This window comes from Haliotis rufescens, unplaced genomic scaffold, assembly GCF_023055435.1.
Source record: "Haliotis rufescens isolate VD_foot unplaced genomic scaffold, xgHalRufe1.0.p SCAF_14, whole genome shotgun sequence".
NCBI lineage: Eukaryota > Metazoa > Mollusca > Gastropoda > Lepetellida > Haliotidae > Haliotis > Haliotis rufescens.
Genome location: NW_025963824.1, coordinates 3,690,829 through 3,709,557, shown reverse-complemented (window position 1 = coordinate 3,709,557; position 18,729 = coordinate 3,690,829). Strand labels below are relative to the sequence as shown.

General features: G+C 45.3%; 3 protein-coding genes across 3 annotated transcripts in view; all 3 read right to left on the bottom strand.

Moving 5' to 3' along the window:
- The window catches only part of LOC124123574 (serine/threonine-protein phosphatase 6 regulatory ankyrin repeat subunit A-like), a 407,486-nt gene that overhangs the window by 327,421 nt on the left and 61,336 nt on the right, over positions 1–18,729 (bottom strand). The window lies entirely within an intron of this gene.
- The window catches only part of LOC124117601, a 93,158-nt gene that overhangs the window by 60,096 nt on the left and 14,333 nt on the right, over positions 1–18,729 (bottom strand). The gene's annotated exons all lie outside the window — the stretch shown is intronic.
- On the bottom strand, positions 16,368–18,685 carry LOC125379292 (serine/threonine-protein phosphatase 6 regulatory ankyrin repeat subunit A-like). The gene has a single exon (XM_048395565.1). The coding sequence runs from the start codon at positions 18,633–18,635 to the stop codon at positions 16,368–16,370; it is 2,268 nt and encodes a 755-aa protein (XP_048251522.1). The 5' UTR covers positions 18,636–18,685.

Below are 18,729 nucleotides of genomic sequence, written 5' to 3'. Positions count from 1 at the left end.
CCACAAGTTGACATTGTTTGTGTAAACACAAATGCCCAAGTTGCAAAACTTATTGAATGTTCCAATATTCATTTAATTTTTCATCAATCGGCGGAATATCATATCCCTAGTTTTCAAGCATCCCCGCACCCAAATATTGCCGATATACATGGTATATACCCTCAATGTAAAGTTCTACATTAGAAAACTCAAACCGCAGTGTACTTGTTGGAGTTTGTTGTGACCTGTGTCTGTGACTCGGTTACAAATGATAGTGTACAACCTCTCGAGCAAAATGAACATGGATTGAAATCAAATGCTGACATAAGGGAGGTGATGGTATCTGAATCACAAAACAAGTTCCAAGGCTCATCCCTACTCGAAATATAAGTCAGGACATCGCGAAAGCTTTGATTTTTTACTTGAGTGTAATAACTATCTATATCTTGTTAAATACCAAACGTCAGAATAGTTAAACCTGGTTATTTGTTATCATAAACTAACAATATTTACACGTACATTTAACTTTTATTATCATGTGGTTATTATCGCTTGAGAGTTGTACACATTATTCATGTACATTGCGTTGCCCAAATGCCACATTTGCCACACTGAACTGATCATTCTGGGCATAATATACATTAAGAAGCACCAGATTACAGAGTTCACATTATTCTCATATGGGACATCAAACCGAATTTTAGCGTGACAAAATAATGCTTCAACTACCACCCCACACATTGACGAAAACATTACTCGAAAGTGCTGTTTAATATCTGGAGAAAAACACAAAGATGCACTGATGTAGATGCACTGACGAAAATTGATGTACATAATACATTGATTACAAACTCATACAAGATAGAAAGTAGTTTATTTCTCTCTCCCTTGTTTTACATGGACATATACTACAGCGTATGCATACTCATTATTGAACCTATAAAACAACCGATTTATGAGAGACATATACTACAGCGTATGTATACTCATTATGTAACCTAAAAAACAACCGATTTATGAAAGACATATACTACAGCGTATGCATACTCATTATTGAACCTATAAAACAGCCGATTTATGATAGACATATTCTACAGCGTATGCATACTCATTATGTAACCTGTAAAACAACCGATTTATGCGAGACATATACTACAGCGTATGCATACTCATTATTGAACCTATAAAACAACCGATTTATGAGAGACATATTCTACAGCGTATGCATACTCATTACGTAACCTGTAAAACAGCCGATTTATGAGAGACATATCCTACAGCGTATGCATATTCATTATGTAACCTGTAAAGCAGCCGATTTATGAGAGACATATACTACAGCGTATGCCTACTCATTATGTAACCTGTAAAACAGCCGATTTATGAGAGACATATTCTACAGCGTATGCATACTCATTATGTAACCTAGAAAACAACCGATTTATGAGAGACATATACTACAGCGTATGTATCCTCATTATTTAACCTGTAAAACAACCGATTTATGAGAGACATATACTACAGCGTATGCATACTCATTATGTAACCTGTAAAACAGACGATTTATGAGAGAAATATTCTACAGTGTATGCATATTCATTATTTAACCTATAAAACAGACGATTTATGAGCGACGTATACTACAGCGTATGCATATTCATTATGTAACCTGTAAAACAACCGATTTATGAGAGACATATACTACAGCGTATGCATACTCATTATGTAACCTGTAAAACAGACGATTTATGATAGACATATTCTACAGCGTATGCATATTCATTATTTAACCTATAAAACAACCGATTTATGAGAGACATATACTACAGCGTATGCATACTCATTATGTAACCTATAAAACAACCGATTTATGAGAGACATATACTACATCGTAGGCATACTCATTATTTAACCTATAAAACAACCAATTTATGAGAGTCATATACTACAGCGTATGCATACTCATTACGTAACCTATAAAACAACCGATTTATGAGAGACATTAGTGGTAAAATACAAAATGTGCTAAACGTACATATATACAGATATAAAAGCCAGCAAAGTTTAACAGTATAAAAGGCCTAGTTAAAATGTCGTGACAGGTTCTCTTTCTCTGTGAAAGGTAAGATCAGGGTGGGCTAAAATAGGGTTAAATATTACTCGGTTTGTTAAAATGTCAACATCTAGCCACATTTCTCAGCTAGCCTTGATGAGATGCCTGCCAGTTCCAGTTCTTGCTTTTTGATTTATCCGCCCACATAAACCTTTAATTTTCATTTCTCCTCTCAGTGGTGTTCGTCTTTCTTGACCAATGTCCAGCAACGGGTGACCACTGACGGACCTCAGGTGGAAACCAACCCGATTCTCCATTCACTGCCAGCTTCAGAGTATACTTTCCTAGTCCAAGATGAAAACCTACTGCTCTGTGCATTGACAGAAGAGTGTATTGTCGTTCCCCATGTTACTGAGCTAATAACTAGCCAGATCATAGGGTCATAGAGTTTCAAGTATACAATAAAGATAACTAGCTGTCTTACTGACCGATCCGTGAAAATCCGGGGTAGAATAGATCTTCAGCAACCCATGCTTGCCGTAAAAGCCGACTATGCCTGTCGTAAAAGGCGACTAACAGGATCGGGTGGTCAGGCTGACTTGGTTGATGCATGTCATCGATCCCAATTGCGTGGATCGATGCTCATGATATTAATCACTGAATTGTCTGGTCCAGACTCGATTATTTACAGACCGCCGTCATATAGCCTGAATATTGCTGAGTGCGGTGTTAAACAACAAACCAACAAAACAACCAACCAACCTTACTGACCATTTGTCTGATTCTAATACCCTGTACAGTACATGTACCTACAATCCATTCCCAGTGTAGCATCATAGTATACATGGTACGTATGGACAATATTGCCATGGCCCACCACGCAGTAACGGCATGATGCTCCCTTAAAATTCCTAATTCGTTCCACAAAACAGTAACATAGGTTTCGCAGAAATCCGCGGATATTTTTTACAAAATGGCGTGATCACTGACAACAATGCGCAGGAGGATTGTCGTTGATTGAGGGGTGGTATATGCATAAATGTGTCATGTAAGTAATCAGAAACAATCAGACAATCTGCGTACTGTTAATCGTTTTATGTTTTTGCTAATGCACCCAAGACATTTCGTCAGAAATGCAGATAGCTGTCGTCGTCGTTGTGCGTGACTTTGCGTCGGTCATGGGGTCACACAGGGCCGAAACATGTACGAGTTCTGTAGAATATACCTGATCATTGTAATGTATATGTTACACCTAATCTGTGCATTGCGTGCATTTGGCTGGCCGTTTGCCCAAGGAATGCAATAGACAGTGACGTGTATGAGTTTTAAAATCTTATTCACAGAAGTCAAAAGGACAAAGTTCTTTTACAAAGATCTGTTCACTGAATTGTTTTCACACACGGATGCATCAACATTAAATCATAAATTACTATTTATATGGTTTCTACCACTGTAAAACACAAATTAAATATAGATGTCGTTCCTGATATTACATTCCTGTTGAGGTTATGCCAGATGTTGTTGACGCCACTGTTGTTGATGTGCTTGCTGATGTTGATGCTACAAATATTGATGTTTCAGATGTGCCAAATGCTGTTTACTTTGATGTAGAAGCTTGACACCCTGCCAGGAAGACAGCCCGGAGTGGAATCCATAAACACGCTACTCGGGTGATCGCCAGGAAGACAGCCCAGAGTGGAATCTGTAAACACGGTACTCAGGTGATCGCCAGGAAGACATCTCAGTGTGGAATCCATAAACATGTTACTCGGATGATTGCAAGGAAGACATCCAAGGGTGGAATCCGTAAACACGCTACTCGGGTGATCACCGGGAAGACATCCCAGGGTGGAATCCGCAAACACGCTACTCGGTTGATCGCCAGGAAGACAGCCCATGATGGAATCTGTAAACACATTACTCGGGTGATTGCCAGGAAGACAACCAAGGGTGGAATCCGCAAACACGCTACTTGAGTGATCGCCAGGAAGACATCCCAGGGTGAAATCCTCAAACATGTTACTCGGATGATTGCCAGGAAGACAGCCAAGGATGGAATCCGTAAACACGTTACTTGGCTGATTGCCAGGAAGACAGCCCAGGGTGGAATCCGCAAACACGCTACTCGGGTGATCGCCAGGAAGACAGCCAAGGATGGAATCCGTAAACATGTTACTCGGGTGATCGCCATGAAGACATCCCAGGGTGGAATCCATAAACACGCTACTTGGGTGATCGCCATGAAGACATCCCAGGGTGGAATCCTCAAACATGTTACTCGGATGATCGCCAGGAAGACATCTCAGGGTGGAATCCGCAAACACGCTACTCAGGTGATCGCCAGGAAGATATCTCAGGGTGGAATCCGCAAGTACGCTACTCGGGTGATCGCCAGGAAGACAGTCCAGGGTGGAATCCGCAAACACGTTACTCGGGTGATCGCCAGGAAGACATCCCAGGGTGGAGTCTGGAAACAGGCTACTCGGGTGATCGCCAGGAAGACATCCCAGGGTGGAGTCTGGAAACAGCCTACTCGGGTGATTGCCAGGAAGACAGCCCAGAATGGAATCCGTAAGCACGCTACTTGGGTGATCGCCAGGAAGAAATCCCAGGGTGGAATCCTTAAACACGCTACTCAGGTGATCGCCAGGAAAACATCACAGGATGGAATCCGTAAACACGCTACTCGGCTGATCGCCAGGAAGACAGCCCAGGGTGGAATCCGTAAACACGCAACTTGGGTTATCGCCGGGAAGCCATCTCAGGGTGGAATCCGCAAACACGCTACTCGGGTGATCGCCAGGAAGACAGCCCAGGATGGAATCCGTAAACATGTTACTCGGGTGATCGCCATGAAGACATCCCAGGGTGGAATCCGTAAACACGCTACTTGGGTGATCGCCATGAAGACATCCCAGGGTGGAATCCTCAAACATGTTACTCGGATGATCGCCAGGAAGACATCTCAGGGTGGAATCCGCAAACACGCTACTCAGGTGATCGCCAGGAAGATATCTCAGGGTGGAATCCGCAAATACGCTACTCGGGTGATCGCCAGGAAGACAGTCCAGGGTGGAATCCGCAAACACGTTACTCGGGTGATCGCCAGGAAGACATCCCAGGGTGGAGTCTGGAAACAGGCTACTCGGGTGATTGCAAGGAAGACAGCCCAGAATGGAATCCGTAAACACGCAACTTGGGTGATCGCCAGGAAGAAATCCCAGGATGGAATCCTTAAACACGCTACTCAGGTGATCGCCAGGAAGACATCACAGGATGGAATCCGTAAACACGCTACTCGGGTGATTGCCAGGAAGACAGTCCAGGGTGGAATCCGTAAACACGCAACTTGGGTTATAGCCACGAAGCCATCTCAGGGTGGAATCCCCAAATACGCTACTCGGGTGATCGCCAGGAAGACAGCCCAGGATGGAATCCGTAAACATGTTACTCGGGTGATCGCCATGAAGACATCCCAGGGTGGAATCCGTAAACACGCTACTTGGGTGATCCCCATGAAGACATCCCAGGGTGGAATCCTCAAACATGTTACTCGGATGATCGCCAGGAAGACATCTCAGGGTGGAATCCGCAAATACGCTACTCGGGTGATCGCCAGGAAGACAGTCCAGGGTGGAATCCGCAAACATGTTACTCGGGTGATCGCCAGGAAGACATCACAGGGTGGAGTCTGGAAACAGGCTACTCGGGTGATTGCCAGGAAGACAGCCCAGAATGGAATTCGTAAACACGCTACTTGGGTGATCGCCAGGAAGAAATCCCAGGATGGAATCCTTAAACACGCTACTCAGGTGATCGCCAGGAAGACATCACAGGGTGGAATCCTTAAAAACGCTACTCGGGTGATCGCCAGGAAGACAGTCCAGGGTGGAATCCGTAAACACGCAACTTGGGTGATCGCCAGGAAGCCATCTCAGGGTGGAATCCGCAAACACGCTACTCGGGTGATCGCCAGGAAGACAGTCCAGGGTGGAATCCGCAAACATGCTACTCGGGTGATCACCAGGAAGACAGTCCAGGGTGGAATCCGCAAACACGTTACTCGGGTGATCGCCAGGAAGACATCCCAGGGTGGAGTCCGGAAACAGGCTACTCGGGTGATTGCCAGGAAGACAGCCCAGAATGGAATCCGTAAACACGCTACTTGGGTGATCGCCAGGAAGAAATCCCAGGGTGGAATCCTTAAACACGCTACTCAGGTGATCGCCAGGAAGACATCACAGGATGGAATCCGTAAACACGCTACTCAGGTGATCGCCAGGAAGACATCACAGGGTGGAATCCTTAAAAACGCTACTCGGGTGATCGCCAGGAAGACAGTCCAGGGTGGAATCCGTAAACACGCAACTTGGGTGATCGCCAGGAAGATATCTCAGGGTGGAATCCGCAAACACGCTACTCGGGTGATCGCCAGGAAGACAGTCCAGGGTGGAATCCGCAAACATGCTACTCGGGTGATCACCAGGAAGACAGTCCAGGGTGGAATCCGCAAACACGTTACTCGGGTGATCGCCAGGAAGACATCCCAGGGTGGAGTCCGGAAACAGGCTACTCGGGTGATTGCCAGGAAGACAGCCCAGAATGGAATCCGTAAACACGCTACTTGGGTGATCGCCAGGAAGAAATCCCAGGGTGGAATCCTTAAACACGCTACTCAGGTGATCGCCAGGAAGACATCACAGGATGGAATCCGTAAACACGCTACTCGGGTGATTGCCAGGAAGACAGTCCAGGGTGGAATCCGTAAACACGCAACTTGGGTTATCGCCACGAAGCCATCTCAGGATGGAATCCGCAAACACGCTACTCGGGTGATCGCCAGGAAGACAGCCGAGGATGGAATCCGTAAACATGTTACTCGGGTGATCGCCATGAAGACATCCCAGGGTGGAATCCGTAAACACACTACTTGGGTGATCGCCATGAAGACATCCCCGGGTGGAATCCTCAAACATGTTACTCGGATGATCGCCAGGAAGACATCTCAGGGTGGAATCCGCAAACACGCTACTCGGGTGATCGCCAGGAAGACAGTCCAGGGTGGAATCCCCAAACATGTTACTCGGGTGATCGCCAGGAAGACATCCCAGGGTGGAGTCTGGAAACAGGCTACTCGGGTGATTGCCAGGAAGACAGCCCAGAATGGAATCCGTAAACACGCTACTTGGGTGATCGCCAGGAAGAAATCCCAGGATGGAATCCTTAAACACGCTACTCAGGTGATCGCCAGGAAGACATCACAGGATGGAATCCGTAAACACGCTACTCGGGTGATCGCCAGGAAGACAGTCCAGGGTGGAATCCGTAAACACGCAACTTGGGTGATCGCCACGAAGCCATCTCAGGGTGGAATCCGCAAACACGCTACTCGGGTGATCGCCAGGAAGACAGTCCAGGGTGGAATCCGCAAACACGTTACTCGGGTGATCGCCAGGAAGACATCCCAGGGTGGAGTCCGGAAACAGGCTACTCGGGTGATTGCCAGGAAGACAGCCCAGAATGGAATCCGTAAACACGCTACTTGGGTTACCGCCAGGAAGAAATCCAGGATGGAATCCTTAAACACGCTACTCGGGTGATCGCCAGGAAGACAGGCCATGATGGAATCCGTAAACACGTTACTAGGGTGATCGCCAGGAAGACACTCCAGGGTGGAATCCGCAAATTCACTACTCGGGTGATCGCCACGAAGACATCCCAGGGTGGAATTCGCAAATTCACTACTCGGGCGATCGCCAGGAAGACAGCCCATGATGGAATCTATAAACACATTACTCGGGTGATTGCCAGGAAGATAGCCCAGGGTGGAATCCGTAAACACGTTACTAGGGTGATCGCCAGGAAGACACTCCAGGGTGGAATCCGCAAATTCACTACTCGGGTGATCGCCATGAAGACATCCCAGGGTGGAATTCGCAAATTCACTACTCGGGCGATCGCCAGGAAGACAGCGCATGATGGAATCTGTAAACACATTACTCGGGTGATTGCCAGGAAGACATCCAAGGGTGGAATCCGCAAATACGCCACTCGTATGATCGCCAGGAGAAACAGGTCACTGTGTTCCGTAAGTGTTGGGGATAATGTTGCAGTTCCCGTCTTGTAGTTATACAGGAGCAAGGGTGACCCGCAAAATGTAATTACTGAAGTCATGGACATAGACAATGCAGTGCACAGAAAATGAACTCATAAGGGAACAATAAGTGGGCGACTCCAAGAAATCAATTTGAGTTATTCTGGACAGAAACCTGCAGTTGTCCCTGAAACAACATTTTCTGTACGTGAAATCGTTAGAGCACAGAGTTACAACAGGTCCAAGTTTGACTTGGGGGTTGAGATGCAATAAAGCATGCTTAAGCTACAAAACTGTGAACTGAGCGGTGATGCGATTCAGAGACTCTTTATATGCAGATAACACTGCTTGATATGTGTTCTTATTTAGAAAATAAAGTTTCTCAAGATCATTATTTGGTTTTTATTTAATACAGTTTATCCACTTAATGCTCGAGTTGACTTTATTAAAAACAAAACATGTAAAACAATACCAATGTCAATGAAATGAGCAAGTTGGTTGCCCATATTGTGAAATATTTTGGGAATTATTTTTCATTCACAACTATTGCTCATTGCATGATCGACTCGATCGACTGACTGTAAAATCTGTGACACTTTCGTGACGATGAACCCATCTTTATAATTGTTTGAGTCTGAACCTCCTTGGTCACATGTTCTGATTCATCCATTACGTTCTTTAAAACACACATTTGTTTAACGCCGCACTCAGCAATATTCCATTTATATTACGGTGGTCTGTGAGAAATCGGGTATGGACTAGACAATGCAGTGAGAGGACTCGAGCCCGACCCTTGCAAGGTGTCCGGAATTGTGAATATGGAACTGCCAACGTCCGTAGATCAACTATAATCTCTTCTTGGTAAGGCGCACTCCTGGGGAAGATTTGCACCAGAACTAGCAACAATCACACGTGACCTCGTGATCTCTTGAAGAAGGATACACCTCGACTGATGAGAATGTCACTTCGCAGCCACAAGGTACGACTACACAGTAACATACAGACCGGGGAAAACGTTCCAGTAGCAGATGCCCTATCGTACACCAATCCCTGGCGAAGCTATTCCAGATATGGATGTCGTCTGAGAAAGACAGGGAACTTCAGCTCCTTAAGACAGCAGTTTAGGACGGATGGGCAGACACACGGAAGGACTGCCATGCATTGGTCAGAGATTATTTGACCTCCCGGGATGAAATAAGCACATATGACGATGTTTTGTTGAAGGGAGACAGGGTGATAATACCTCAGGATATGAGGCAAGACGTCTTGCAACGGACACACGATGGGCACCAAGGAATTAGGAATTGACTCAGAGCCAGGAAATTGTATTTTGGCAGGGTATGACTACAGACATAGACACAATGATGCGAAAATGCTCAGCATGCCAAAATAATCAACCTTACAATAAAGTGAACCTCTTCTACATATTGAAGCTGTAGAGCCGTGGAATGTAGAAGGTGCTTGACATATACAGATATCAACCTAACCAGTCGTTGATTATCACTGTGTGGGATTCATAACAAACAGGTATCATAACACTATAAAACACTGAAATATATATAATTAATCGAGTGTTCATCTATACAATGTTTTGGACAATAAATCAGGAACAGACTATTTTTTCGAGAGTCAGCAGATGCCGCTCTTCCCATGTCCCCACAATAGATAACATTATTGGCATAGTACGACATTTCATCCTTATCTACCAAGAATGTACACCTTTCTTTTGAATAGTGGCACACATACATATCTAGCTAGTTTGGTTTGGGGTGAGGTAGCGGAGGTCGGGGGTGCGCCCTTGCCTGTGTCAGCATACTGAAAAATGTTTATGTTCTGTTCATTATATATCTAAGTTCCAGTTTAACAGACCATCCTGGGAGTTACTGAGATAAATGTTGTTTATGTCAACCTGCAGTCAGCATGAAATCCCGCGGCGTGTGAATAATCCAGTGGTTAATATTATGAGCAACGTTCCACTGTGGGGTACGGTGACACGAAACCAACACTTTGGGGGTACTGTGACACGAAACCAACACTTTGGGGTACGGTGACATGCAACCAACACTTTGGGGTACGGTGACATGCAACCAACACTTTGGGGTATGGTGACACGCAATCAACACTTTGGGGGTACTGTGACACGAAACCAACACTCTGGGGTACGGTGACATGCAACCAACACTTTGGGCTACGGTGACATGCAACCAACACTTTGGGGTATGGTGACACGCAATCAACACTTTGGGGTACTGTGACACGAAACCAACACTCTGGGGTACGGTGACATGCAACCAACACTTTGGGGTATGGTGACATGCAACCAACACTTTGGGGTATGGTGACATGCAACCAACACTTTGGGGTATGGTGACATGCAACCAACACTTTGGGGTATGGTGACATGCAACCAACACTTTGGGGTATGGTGACATGCAACCAACACTTTGGGGTATGGTGACACGCAACCAACACTTTGGGGTATGGTGACACGCAACCAACACTTTGGGGTATGGTGACACGAAACCAACACTTTGGCGTACGGTGACATGCAACCAACACTTTGGGGTACGGTGACACGCAACCAACACTTTGGGGTACGGTGACATGCAACCAACACTTTGGGGGTATGGTGACACGCAACCAACACTAGGGGGGTATGGTGACACGCAACGATCCATTTTGGGGTATGGTGACACGCAACCAGCCATTTCATTAGCCCGGCCAGCCGATTTGTTTGGCAGCCTCTTACAACCTGCATAGGTTACTGAAGATTGCTTTGAACTAAGAATCCCAACAGACAAACTTCTAAGCTCTTTATATATTGATTCAAGTAAACAAGACAGTTCTTGTTGTTGTTTGGAAGCTAATTATGCGAAATCATAGCGAGATCCGGTCGGACGAGTAGAAATCAAAGGACTACCCCACACGCAGCCGGAGATCATGAGGCACTTGCACAGTTCTCCATCCCGAGGCTGAGATCCAGTAAGACCTGCCACAGTACCCCAACCCGAGGCTGAGATCCAGTCAGACCTGCCGCAGTACCTCAACCCGAGGCTGAGATCCAGTCAGACCTGCAGCAGTACCAAAACCCGAGGCTGAGATCCAGTCAGACCTGCAGCAGTACTCCACCTCGAGGCTGAGATCCAGTCAGACATGCCGCAGTACCTCAACCCGAGGCTGAGATCCAGTCAGACCTGCAGCAGTACCAAAACCCGAGGCTGAGATCCAGTCAGACCTGCAGCAGTACTCCACCTCGAGGCTGAGATCCAGTCAGACCTGCAGCAGTACCTCAACCCGAGGCTTAGAAGAAGATCTACTGTAAGCATGCTTGACACTAGGAGCATGTTATCAAGTCTGACCTGAAGAAGATCTACTGTGAGCATGCTTGAGACTAGGAGCAGGATATCAAGTCAGACCTGAAGAAGATCTACTGTGAGCATGATTAACACTGGGAGCAGGATATCAAGTCAGACCTGAAGAAGATCTACTGTGAGCATGCTTGCCTCTAGGAGCAGGATATTAAGTCAGACCTGAAGAAGATCTATTGTGAGCATGCTTTGCACTAGGAGCATGTTATCAAGTCAGACCTGAAGAAGATCTACTGTGAGCATGCTTGCCACTAGGCGCAGGATATCAAGTCAGACCTGAAGAAGATCTACTGTGAGCATGCTTGACACTAGGAGCAGGTTATCAAGTGTGACCTGAAGAAGATCTACTGTGAGCATGCTTGAGACTAGGAGCAGGTTATCACGTCAGACCTGAAGAAGATCTAATGTGAGCATGCTTGGCACTAGGAGCAGGATATCAAGTTAGACCTGAAGAAGATCTACTGTAAGCATACTTGCCTCTAGGGGCAGGATATTAAGTCAGACCTGAAGAGGATCTATTGTGAGCATGCTTTGCACTAGGAGCATGTTACCAAGTCAGACCTGAAGAAGATCTACTGTGAGCAAGCTTGCCACTAGGCGCAGGATATCAAGTCAGACCTGAAGAAGATCTACTGTGAGCATGCTTTGCACTAGGAGCATGTTATCAAGTCAGACCTGAAGAAGATCTAATGTGAGCATGCTTGGCACTAGGAGCAGGATATCAAGTTAGACCTGAAGAAGATCTACTGTGAGCATACTTGCCTCTAGGGGCAGGATATTAAGTCAGACCTGAAGAGGATCTATATTGTGAGCATGCTTTGCACTAGGAGCATGTTACCAAGTCAGACCTGAAGAAGATCTACTGTGAGCAAGCTTGCCACTAGGCGCAGGATATCAAGTCAGACCTGAAGAAGATCTACTGTGAGCATGCTTTGCACTAGGAGCATGTTATCAAGTCAGACCTGAAGAAGATCTACTGTGAGCATGCCACTAGGCGCAGGATATCAAGTCAGACCTGAAGAAGATCTACTGTGAGCATGCTTGACACTAGGAGCAGGTTATCAAGTGTGACCTGAAGAAGATCTACTGTGAGCATGCTTGAGACTAGGAGCAGGTTATCACGTCAGACCTGAAGAAGATCTAATGTGAGCATGCTTGGCACTAGGAGCAGGATATCAAGTTAGACCTGAAGAAGATCTACTGTAAGCATACTTGCCTCTAGGGGCAGGATATTAAGTCAGACCTGAAGAGGATCTATTGTGAGCATGCTTTGCACTAGGAGCATGTTACCAAGTCAGACCTGAAGAAGATCTACTGTGAGCAAGCTTGCCACTAGGCGCAGGATATCAAGTCAGACCTGAAGAAGATCTACTGTGAGCATGCTTTGCACTAGGAGCATGTTATCAAGTCAGACCTGAAGAAGATCTAATGTGAGCATGCTTGGCACTAGGAGCAGGATATCAAGTTAGACCTGAAGAAGATCTACTGTGAGCATACTTGCCTCTAGGGGCAGGATATTAAGTCAGACCTGAAGAGGATCTATATTGTGAGCATGCTTTGCACTAGGAGCATGTTTCCAAGTCAGACCTGAAGAAGATCTACTGTGAGCAAGCTTGCCACTAGGCGCAGGATATCAAGTCAGACCTGAAGAAGATCTACTGTGAGCATGCTTTGCACTAGGAGCATGTTATCAAGTCAGACCTGAAGAAGATCTACTGTGAGCATGCCACTAGGCGCAGGATATCAAGTCAGACCTGAAGAAGATCTACTGTGAGCATGCCTGGCACTAGGAGCAGGATATCAAGTCAGACCTGAAGAAGATCTACTGTGAGCATGCTTGCCTCTAGGAGCAGGATATTAAGTCAGACCTGAAGAAGATCTATTGTGAGCATGCTTTGCACTAGGAGCAGAATATCAAGTCTGACCTGTAGAAGATCTACTGTGAGCATGCTTGCCTCTAGGAGCAGGATATCAAGTCTGACCATTAGAAGATTTACTGTGAGCATGCTTGCCTCTAGGAGCAGGATATCAAGTCTGACCTGAAGAAGATCTACTGTGAGCATGCTTGCCTCTAGGAGCAGGGTATCGAGTCAGACCCAATACAATGTCCTTCCAGAATCTGCAGGTTTTGATTAAGTCCATTTATTACACTCATCCAATTTTTCATTTGATTTTAGTTCGTCCTTCAGTTACAACTACCTTGACAGTTGTGTAGCACCACCTTCAGTTGTCTCCCCTGATCTTTAAGTGGTCTTGATGCAGTTATTTCCCTTAGTACACAGTTATTCACCTTAGTACATTGTTATTCTCACTACCTTTACTTTTACGTCCCCTGATTTATTCGTCTCTGTTTCAGGCGCACTTATTTCTATTCAGCTGTAGTTATCTCCCCTGAATAATTATTGTCTCTCCTAGGAAGACAATGTTGTTCGCATAAGTAGCAGTAAAATATGTTCTGATATATCAGGGGAGACAACTGCTGTGTATTTAGAGCCATGCAGTTAGCGTAGGTTTATCCACTTGATAGTACTGAGCACCTAGCCGATGTAAGGGAGACAACTGCTGGAGGTATAAAGCCATGTATGCCAGTGTAGGTTTATCCACCTGATATTACTGAGCACCTATATGATGTAAGGGAGACAACTGCTGGAGGTATAAAGCCAGGTAGCATGCCATAATCGGCCCTGCATCGGCCCAACGTCGGCTACACCATCAGCCCAACGTCGGCTACACCATCGGCCCAACGTCGGCAAACTGCATCGGGCTGATGAAGTTTTGCTCATCGGATCGACATCGGGGGAAAAAACTGATGTGGATTTGGAACCATGCAGTGAACGTAGGCTTAGCCACTTGATATTACTGAGAACCTAGCCGATGTAAGGGAGACAACTGCTGGAGGTATAAAGCCATGCAGTTAGCGTAGGTTTATCCACCTGATATTACTGAGCAACTAGCCGATGTAAGGGAGACAACTGCTGGAGGTATAAAGCCATGTATGATAGTGTAGGTTTATCCAGCTGAAATTATTGAATACCGATGAAGATCATCAGTTCGAGAAGCAAAAACAAGAGAATAAAACAAATTCAAATAATGACCTGTTTTCTGTTTTATTAAGCAGTAGTCCAATCTAACAGGAGTCACAAACGGACAAAGTCACTCCATTCATAGTCACATGTTGACAGAATAACGCATTCCACCAGAAAAAACAATTCATTCAGTCGTACCTAATTGTGAGAATCTAAAACACACGTGTTGACAGAATAACTCACACCACCAGACAAGCCCTTCCCTCAGTCGGACCTCATTATGAGAATTTCAAACACACGTGTTGACAGAATGACTCACACCACCAGACAAGCCCTTCCCCCAGTCGGACCTCATGAGAATCTAAAACACACATGTTGACAGAATAACTCACACCACCAGACAAGCCCTTCCCCCAGTCGGACCTCATGAGAATCTAAAACACACGTGTTGACAGAATGACTCATACCACCAGACAAGCCCTTCCCTCAGGCGTACCTTATTGTGAGAATTTCAAACACACATGTTGACAGAATAACTCACACCACAAGAAAGTCCCTCAGTTACTTTAGTCTGAGACACCCAACCACACATATTGACAGAATAACTCATACACACAAGAGAGGTCCTTCACACTGTCTGACCTCAGTGTGCTACACTCAAACACACATTTAAAGAAGAACTCTGCTGTGATGAGTGATGTATGTGGGTCTCTATCGACTGATGACTTGAAGGTAGGATGTGTTCAACATCGACTCCTGATGTGATGAGTGAGAGAGTGAGTGATGGATGTGGGTTTATATTGACTGATGACGTGAAGGTAGGATGTGTCCAACATCGACTCCTGATGTGATGAGTGTGAGAGAGTGATGGATGTTGGTTTATATTGACTGATGACGTGAAGGTAGGATGTGTTCAACATCGACTGCTGATGTGATGAGTGAGAGAGTGAGTGATGGATGTGGGTCTATATTGACTGATGACGTGAAGGTAGGATGTGTTCAACATCGACTCCTGATGTGATGAGTGAGAGAGTGAGTGATGGATGTGGGTCTATATTGACTGATGACGTGAAGGTAGGATGTGTTCAACATCGACTCCTGATGAGTGAGAGTGTGTTCTATTTACGTAGAGGGAATCGGATGGAGTTAGATGTGTTCAACATCTCCGCTGTTGTGACGAATGTCAGACATAGTTGTATGTGTTGCACATCAAGACAGGATAGAATCCTCTGTAGTTTAAGCCATATCATATCAATGATTGAAGGAGGATTCCTGATGGAGTTAAGTGTTTTATTTGACCAATATTACAAAAGCAAATGTCACGTCAAAAATATATACACAGTTACAGCAGTACCTGCTCGTGTTTCAATAGTATCAGCAATTTGTAAATGTGAACACCTGTTGAATATACACGTGGAAAATTACCACCTCTTCTTCATGTGTACCCCACACTTCTGTGTATCTTTCAGAAGTATCTCCCTGTACCAGCTGTTGGATTGTTAGAACACCGCATGCTTCACACAACACTGACTCGGGTCATGTGATGCACAGAAGCAGAGGACGTAACTGAAGGTTGTCAAATAACTGGAACTGTTACACAATGTGTCATGAAATACCAGCAACACCACGATGTTAGTGGCATTATCACAGTACCAGGTCACTTTGTACAAAACATATGTTTGGTGGGACAACTTACATAGGGTGTAACAGGGAATATACAATGTAACAGGGTATATAGTATGTAACAGGGAATATACAGTGTAACAGGGAATATACAATGTAACGGTATTTAGTATGTAACAGGGAATATACAATGTAACAGGATAAACAATGTAACACAAGATATACTATGTAATACTGGATATACAATGGAAAGACAACGTAACACAAGATATACAAAGTAACTCGGGATATACACTTTTTGTCATACGTGGAAATGTACAGTCATTTAACGCTGCCCCCAACACTGGTGGTTTCCTGTCATCACCTCTACTGTTGATGTCAACTATGTCATGTGAGACAATGTACTCTACAACCTCTACATTGCCTCCATCACAAGCCTTATGAAGCATGTTGTCACCATACTTATCCTTCACGGTCAGGTCACATCCTTTACTCACAAGTAGGTCAAACACTGCCTTGTGTCCCTTTGACACTGCGTACATCACTGGTGTTCTCCTGTCATCACCTGTACTGTTGATGTCTACTATGTTATGAGAGACAATGTACTCTACAACCTCTACATTGCCTCCATCACAAGCCTTATGAAGGATGTTGTCACCACACAAATCCTTCACTGTCAGGTCACATCCTTTACTCACAAGTAGGTCAAACACTGCCTTGTGACCCGTCAATGCTGCCAGCATCACTGGTGTCTCTTGAGATCTGTTTCTACCATTGAAGTCGACTTTGTTTTGTGCAACAATAGATTCTACTATATCTACATTACCTCCTATGCAAGCGAAATGAAGGATGCTGCTTTGTTTGTCATCCTTCACAGAGAGATCACACCCTTTACTCATCAGAGAAAACATGTCAGCATCACCCCTCTCCGCTGCCCACGTTGCTGCTGTTTTCCCATGTTTGTCCTGTACAAAGTCAACTCGTTTCTTCACAGACAAAACGTACTCAGCCAGCTGGAGATTCCCTGTCTGAGCAGCAACAAGTACCACATCATTCCCATTATAGTCCTGTCTGTGTAGATCAGCTCCAGCAACAATCAGGTGCTGACAGATGTCTGTGTGTCCATTGTACGCTGCCACCAGCAGGGGTGTTCTCCTGTCTCTGTTCACAGCATTTATGTCAAACATCCCTGATGACAGGAGATGCTCCACTATAGCCTGGTTACCTCCCTTGGATGCCAGATGTAGCAGTGTGTTCTTGTCAGTGTCTAAAACTGACAGATCTCCTCCTGTGTTCAACAATGTGTCAAAAATGTGTTTATGTCCTCTCTCTACACAATTCGACACAGGGGTTTTATTACATATGTCTGTCTCGTTTACATCCTGATATCCCACACCCTGTACAATGCCGAAGTTTCCCCCTTGACTGGCGTAGTGAAGAACTCCACGTGACTCTGTATCCTTTAATGACAAGTCACACTGGTTTTTAGTTAGAAACTCAAACATGATTCTTTGTCCTGCAGCTGCTGCTAACATCACTTGAGTCCTCCCGCTGTCATCCCTTGTGTTGATGTTGACCTTGCCCTTTGACAGGAGGAACTCTGCCAGCTCCAGGTTCCCTGTTTCTGCTGCTGTGTGAAGCAGACTCAGACCACTCACATCCACAAGTAACATGCTCGATCCTTTCTCCTCTAGGTGTGATTTCAATTTTGAGATATAATGTTTCTTTTGTGTCATCATGAACCTATTCAGGCCATGTTCCCTTGCTCGTAGAAACTGTGACATGTTCAGGCAGTCACCAACATGTCCATAAGAGAGTGTCTCAGACATGCTGAAGTCCGCAGGAGAGATTTGAAAGTTCTGTGATAGAAGTAACTGAAACACATCTCTGTGGCCTCTGCATGCCGCAATCATCAGAGGTGTCTTTCCATACTGGCCTCTGTGGTTGATGTCACACAGCTTACTGGATACCAGATTTTTGACAATCTGGACACTACCGCCCTGACATGCCAGATGTAGGATAGTATCACCGTTATCATCAACACCAGTCAGATCACACTTCCCTTCATCTGCCAGATACTCATACAGCTGACCAAGACCTTTCAGGGCAGCCATCATGACTGGTGTTCTCAAGTCCTGTCCTGGCAGATTCTTCCAGACCTCCATGTGGGGAAGCAGTAACTTGGCAACATCTGTATATCCCCTCAACGAGGCCAGATGGAGGGCAGAATTTCCGACTTTGTTCTTGATCAGACACTCTGCATCATCTTTCAGTAAGATGTTGACCATGTTGGCATTATTCCTGTCCACAGCCATCATAAGAAGAGAGTTTCCATCAGCATCTGTATAGTTTGGTGTATATGTGATATCTCCCATCTGTAGACCCAGCAGCTGCTGCCGTAGATACAGGAAGGATTTGGTGTCACGTAGTCTGATACAACAAGCTAGTTCCTCACCGACATGTACCTGTGACAGTTCCTGTTTCTGTAACATCTTCTGACACAGGTAATCATTGCCAGACTGTATGACCCAGTACAAGAGGCTCGTTGCACGCGAGGGAGAATCAGGTGTATCCTGTAAATGTAGA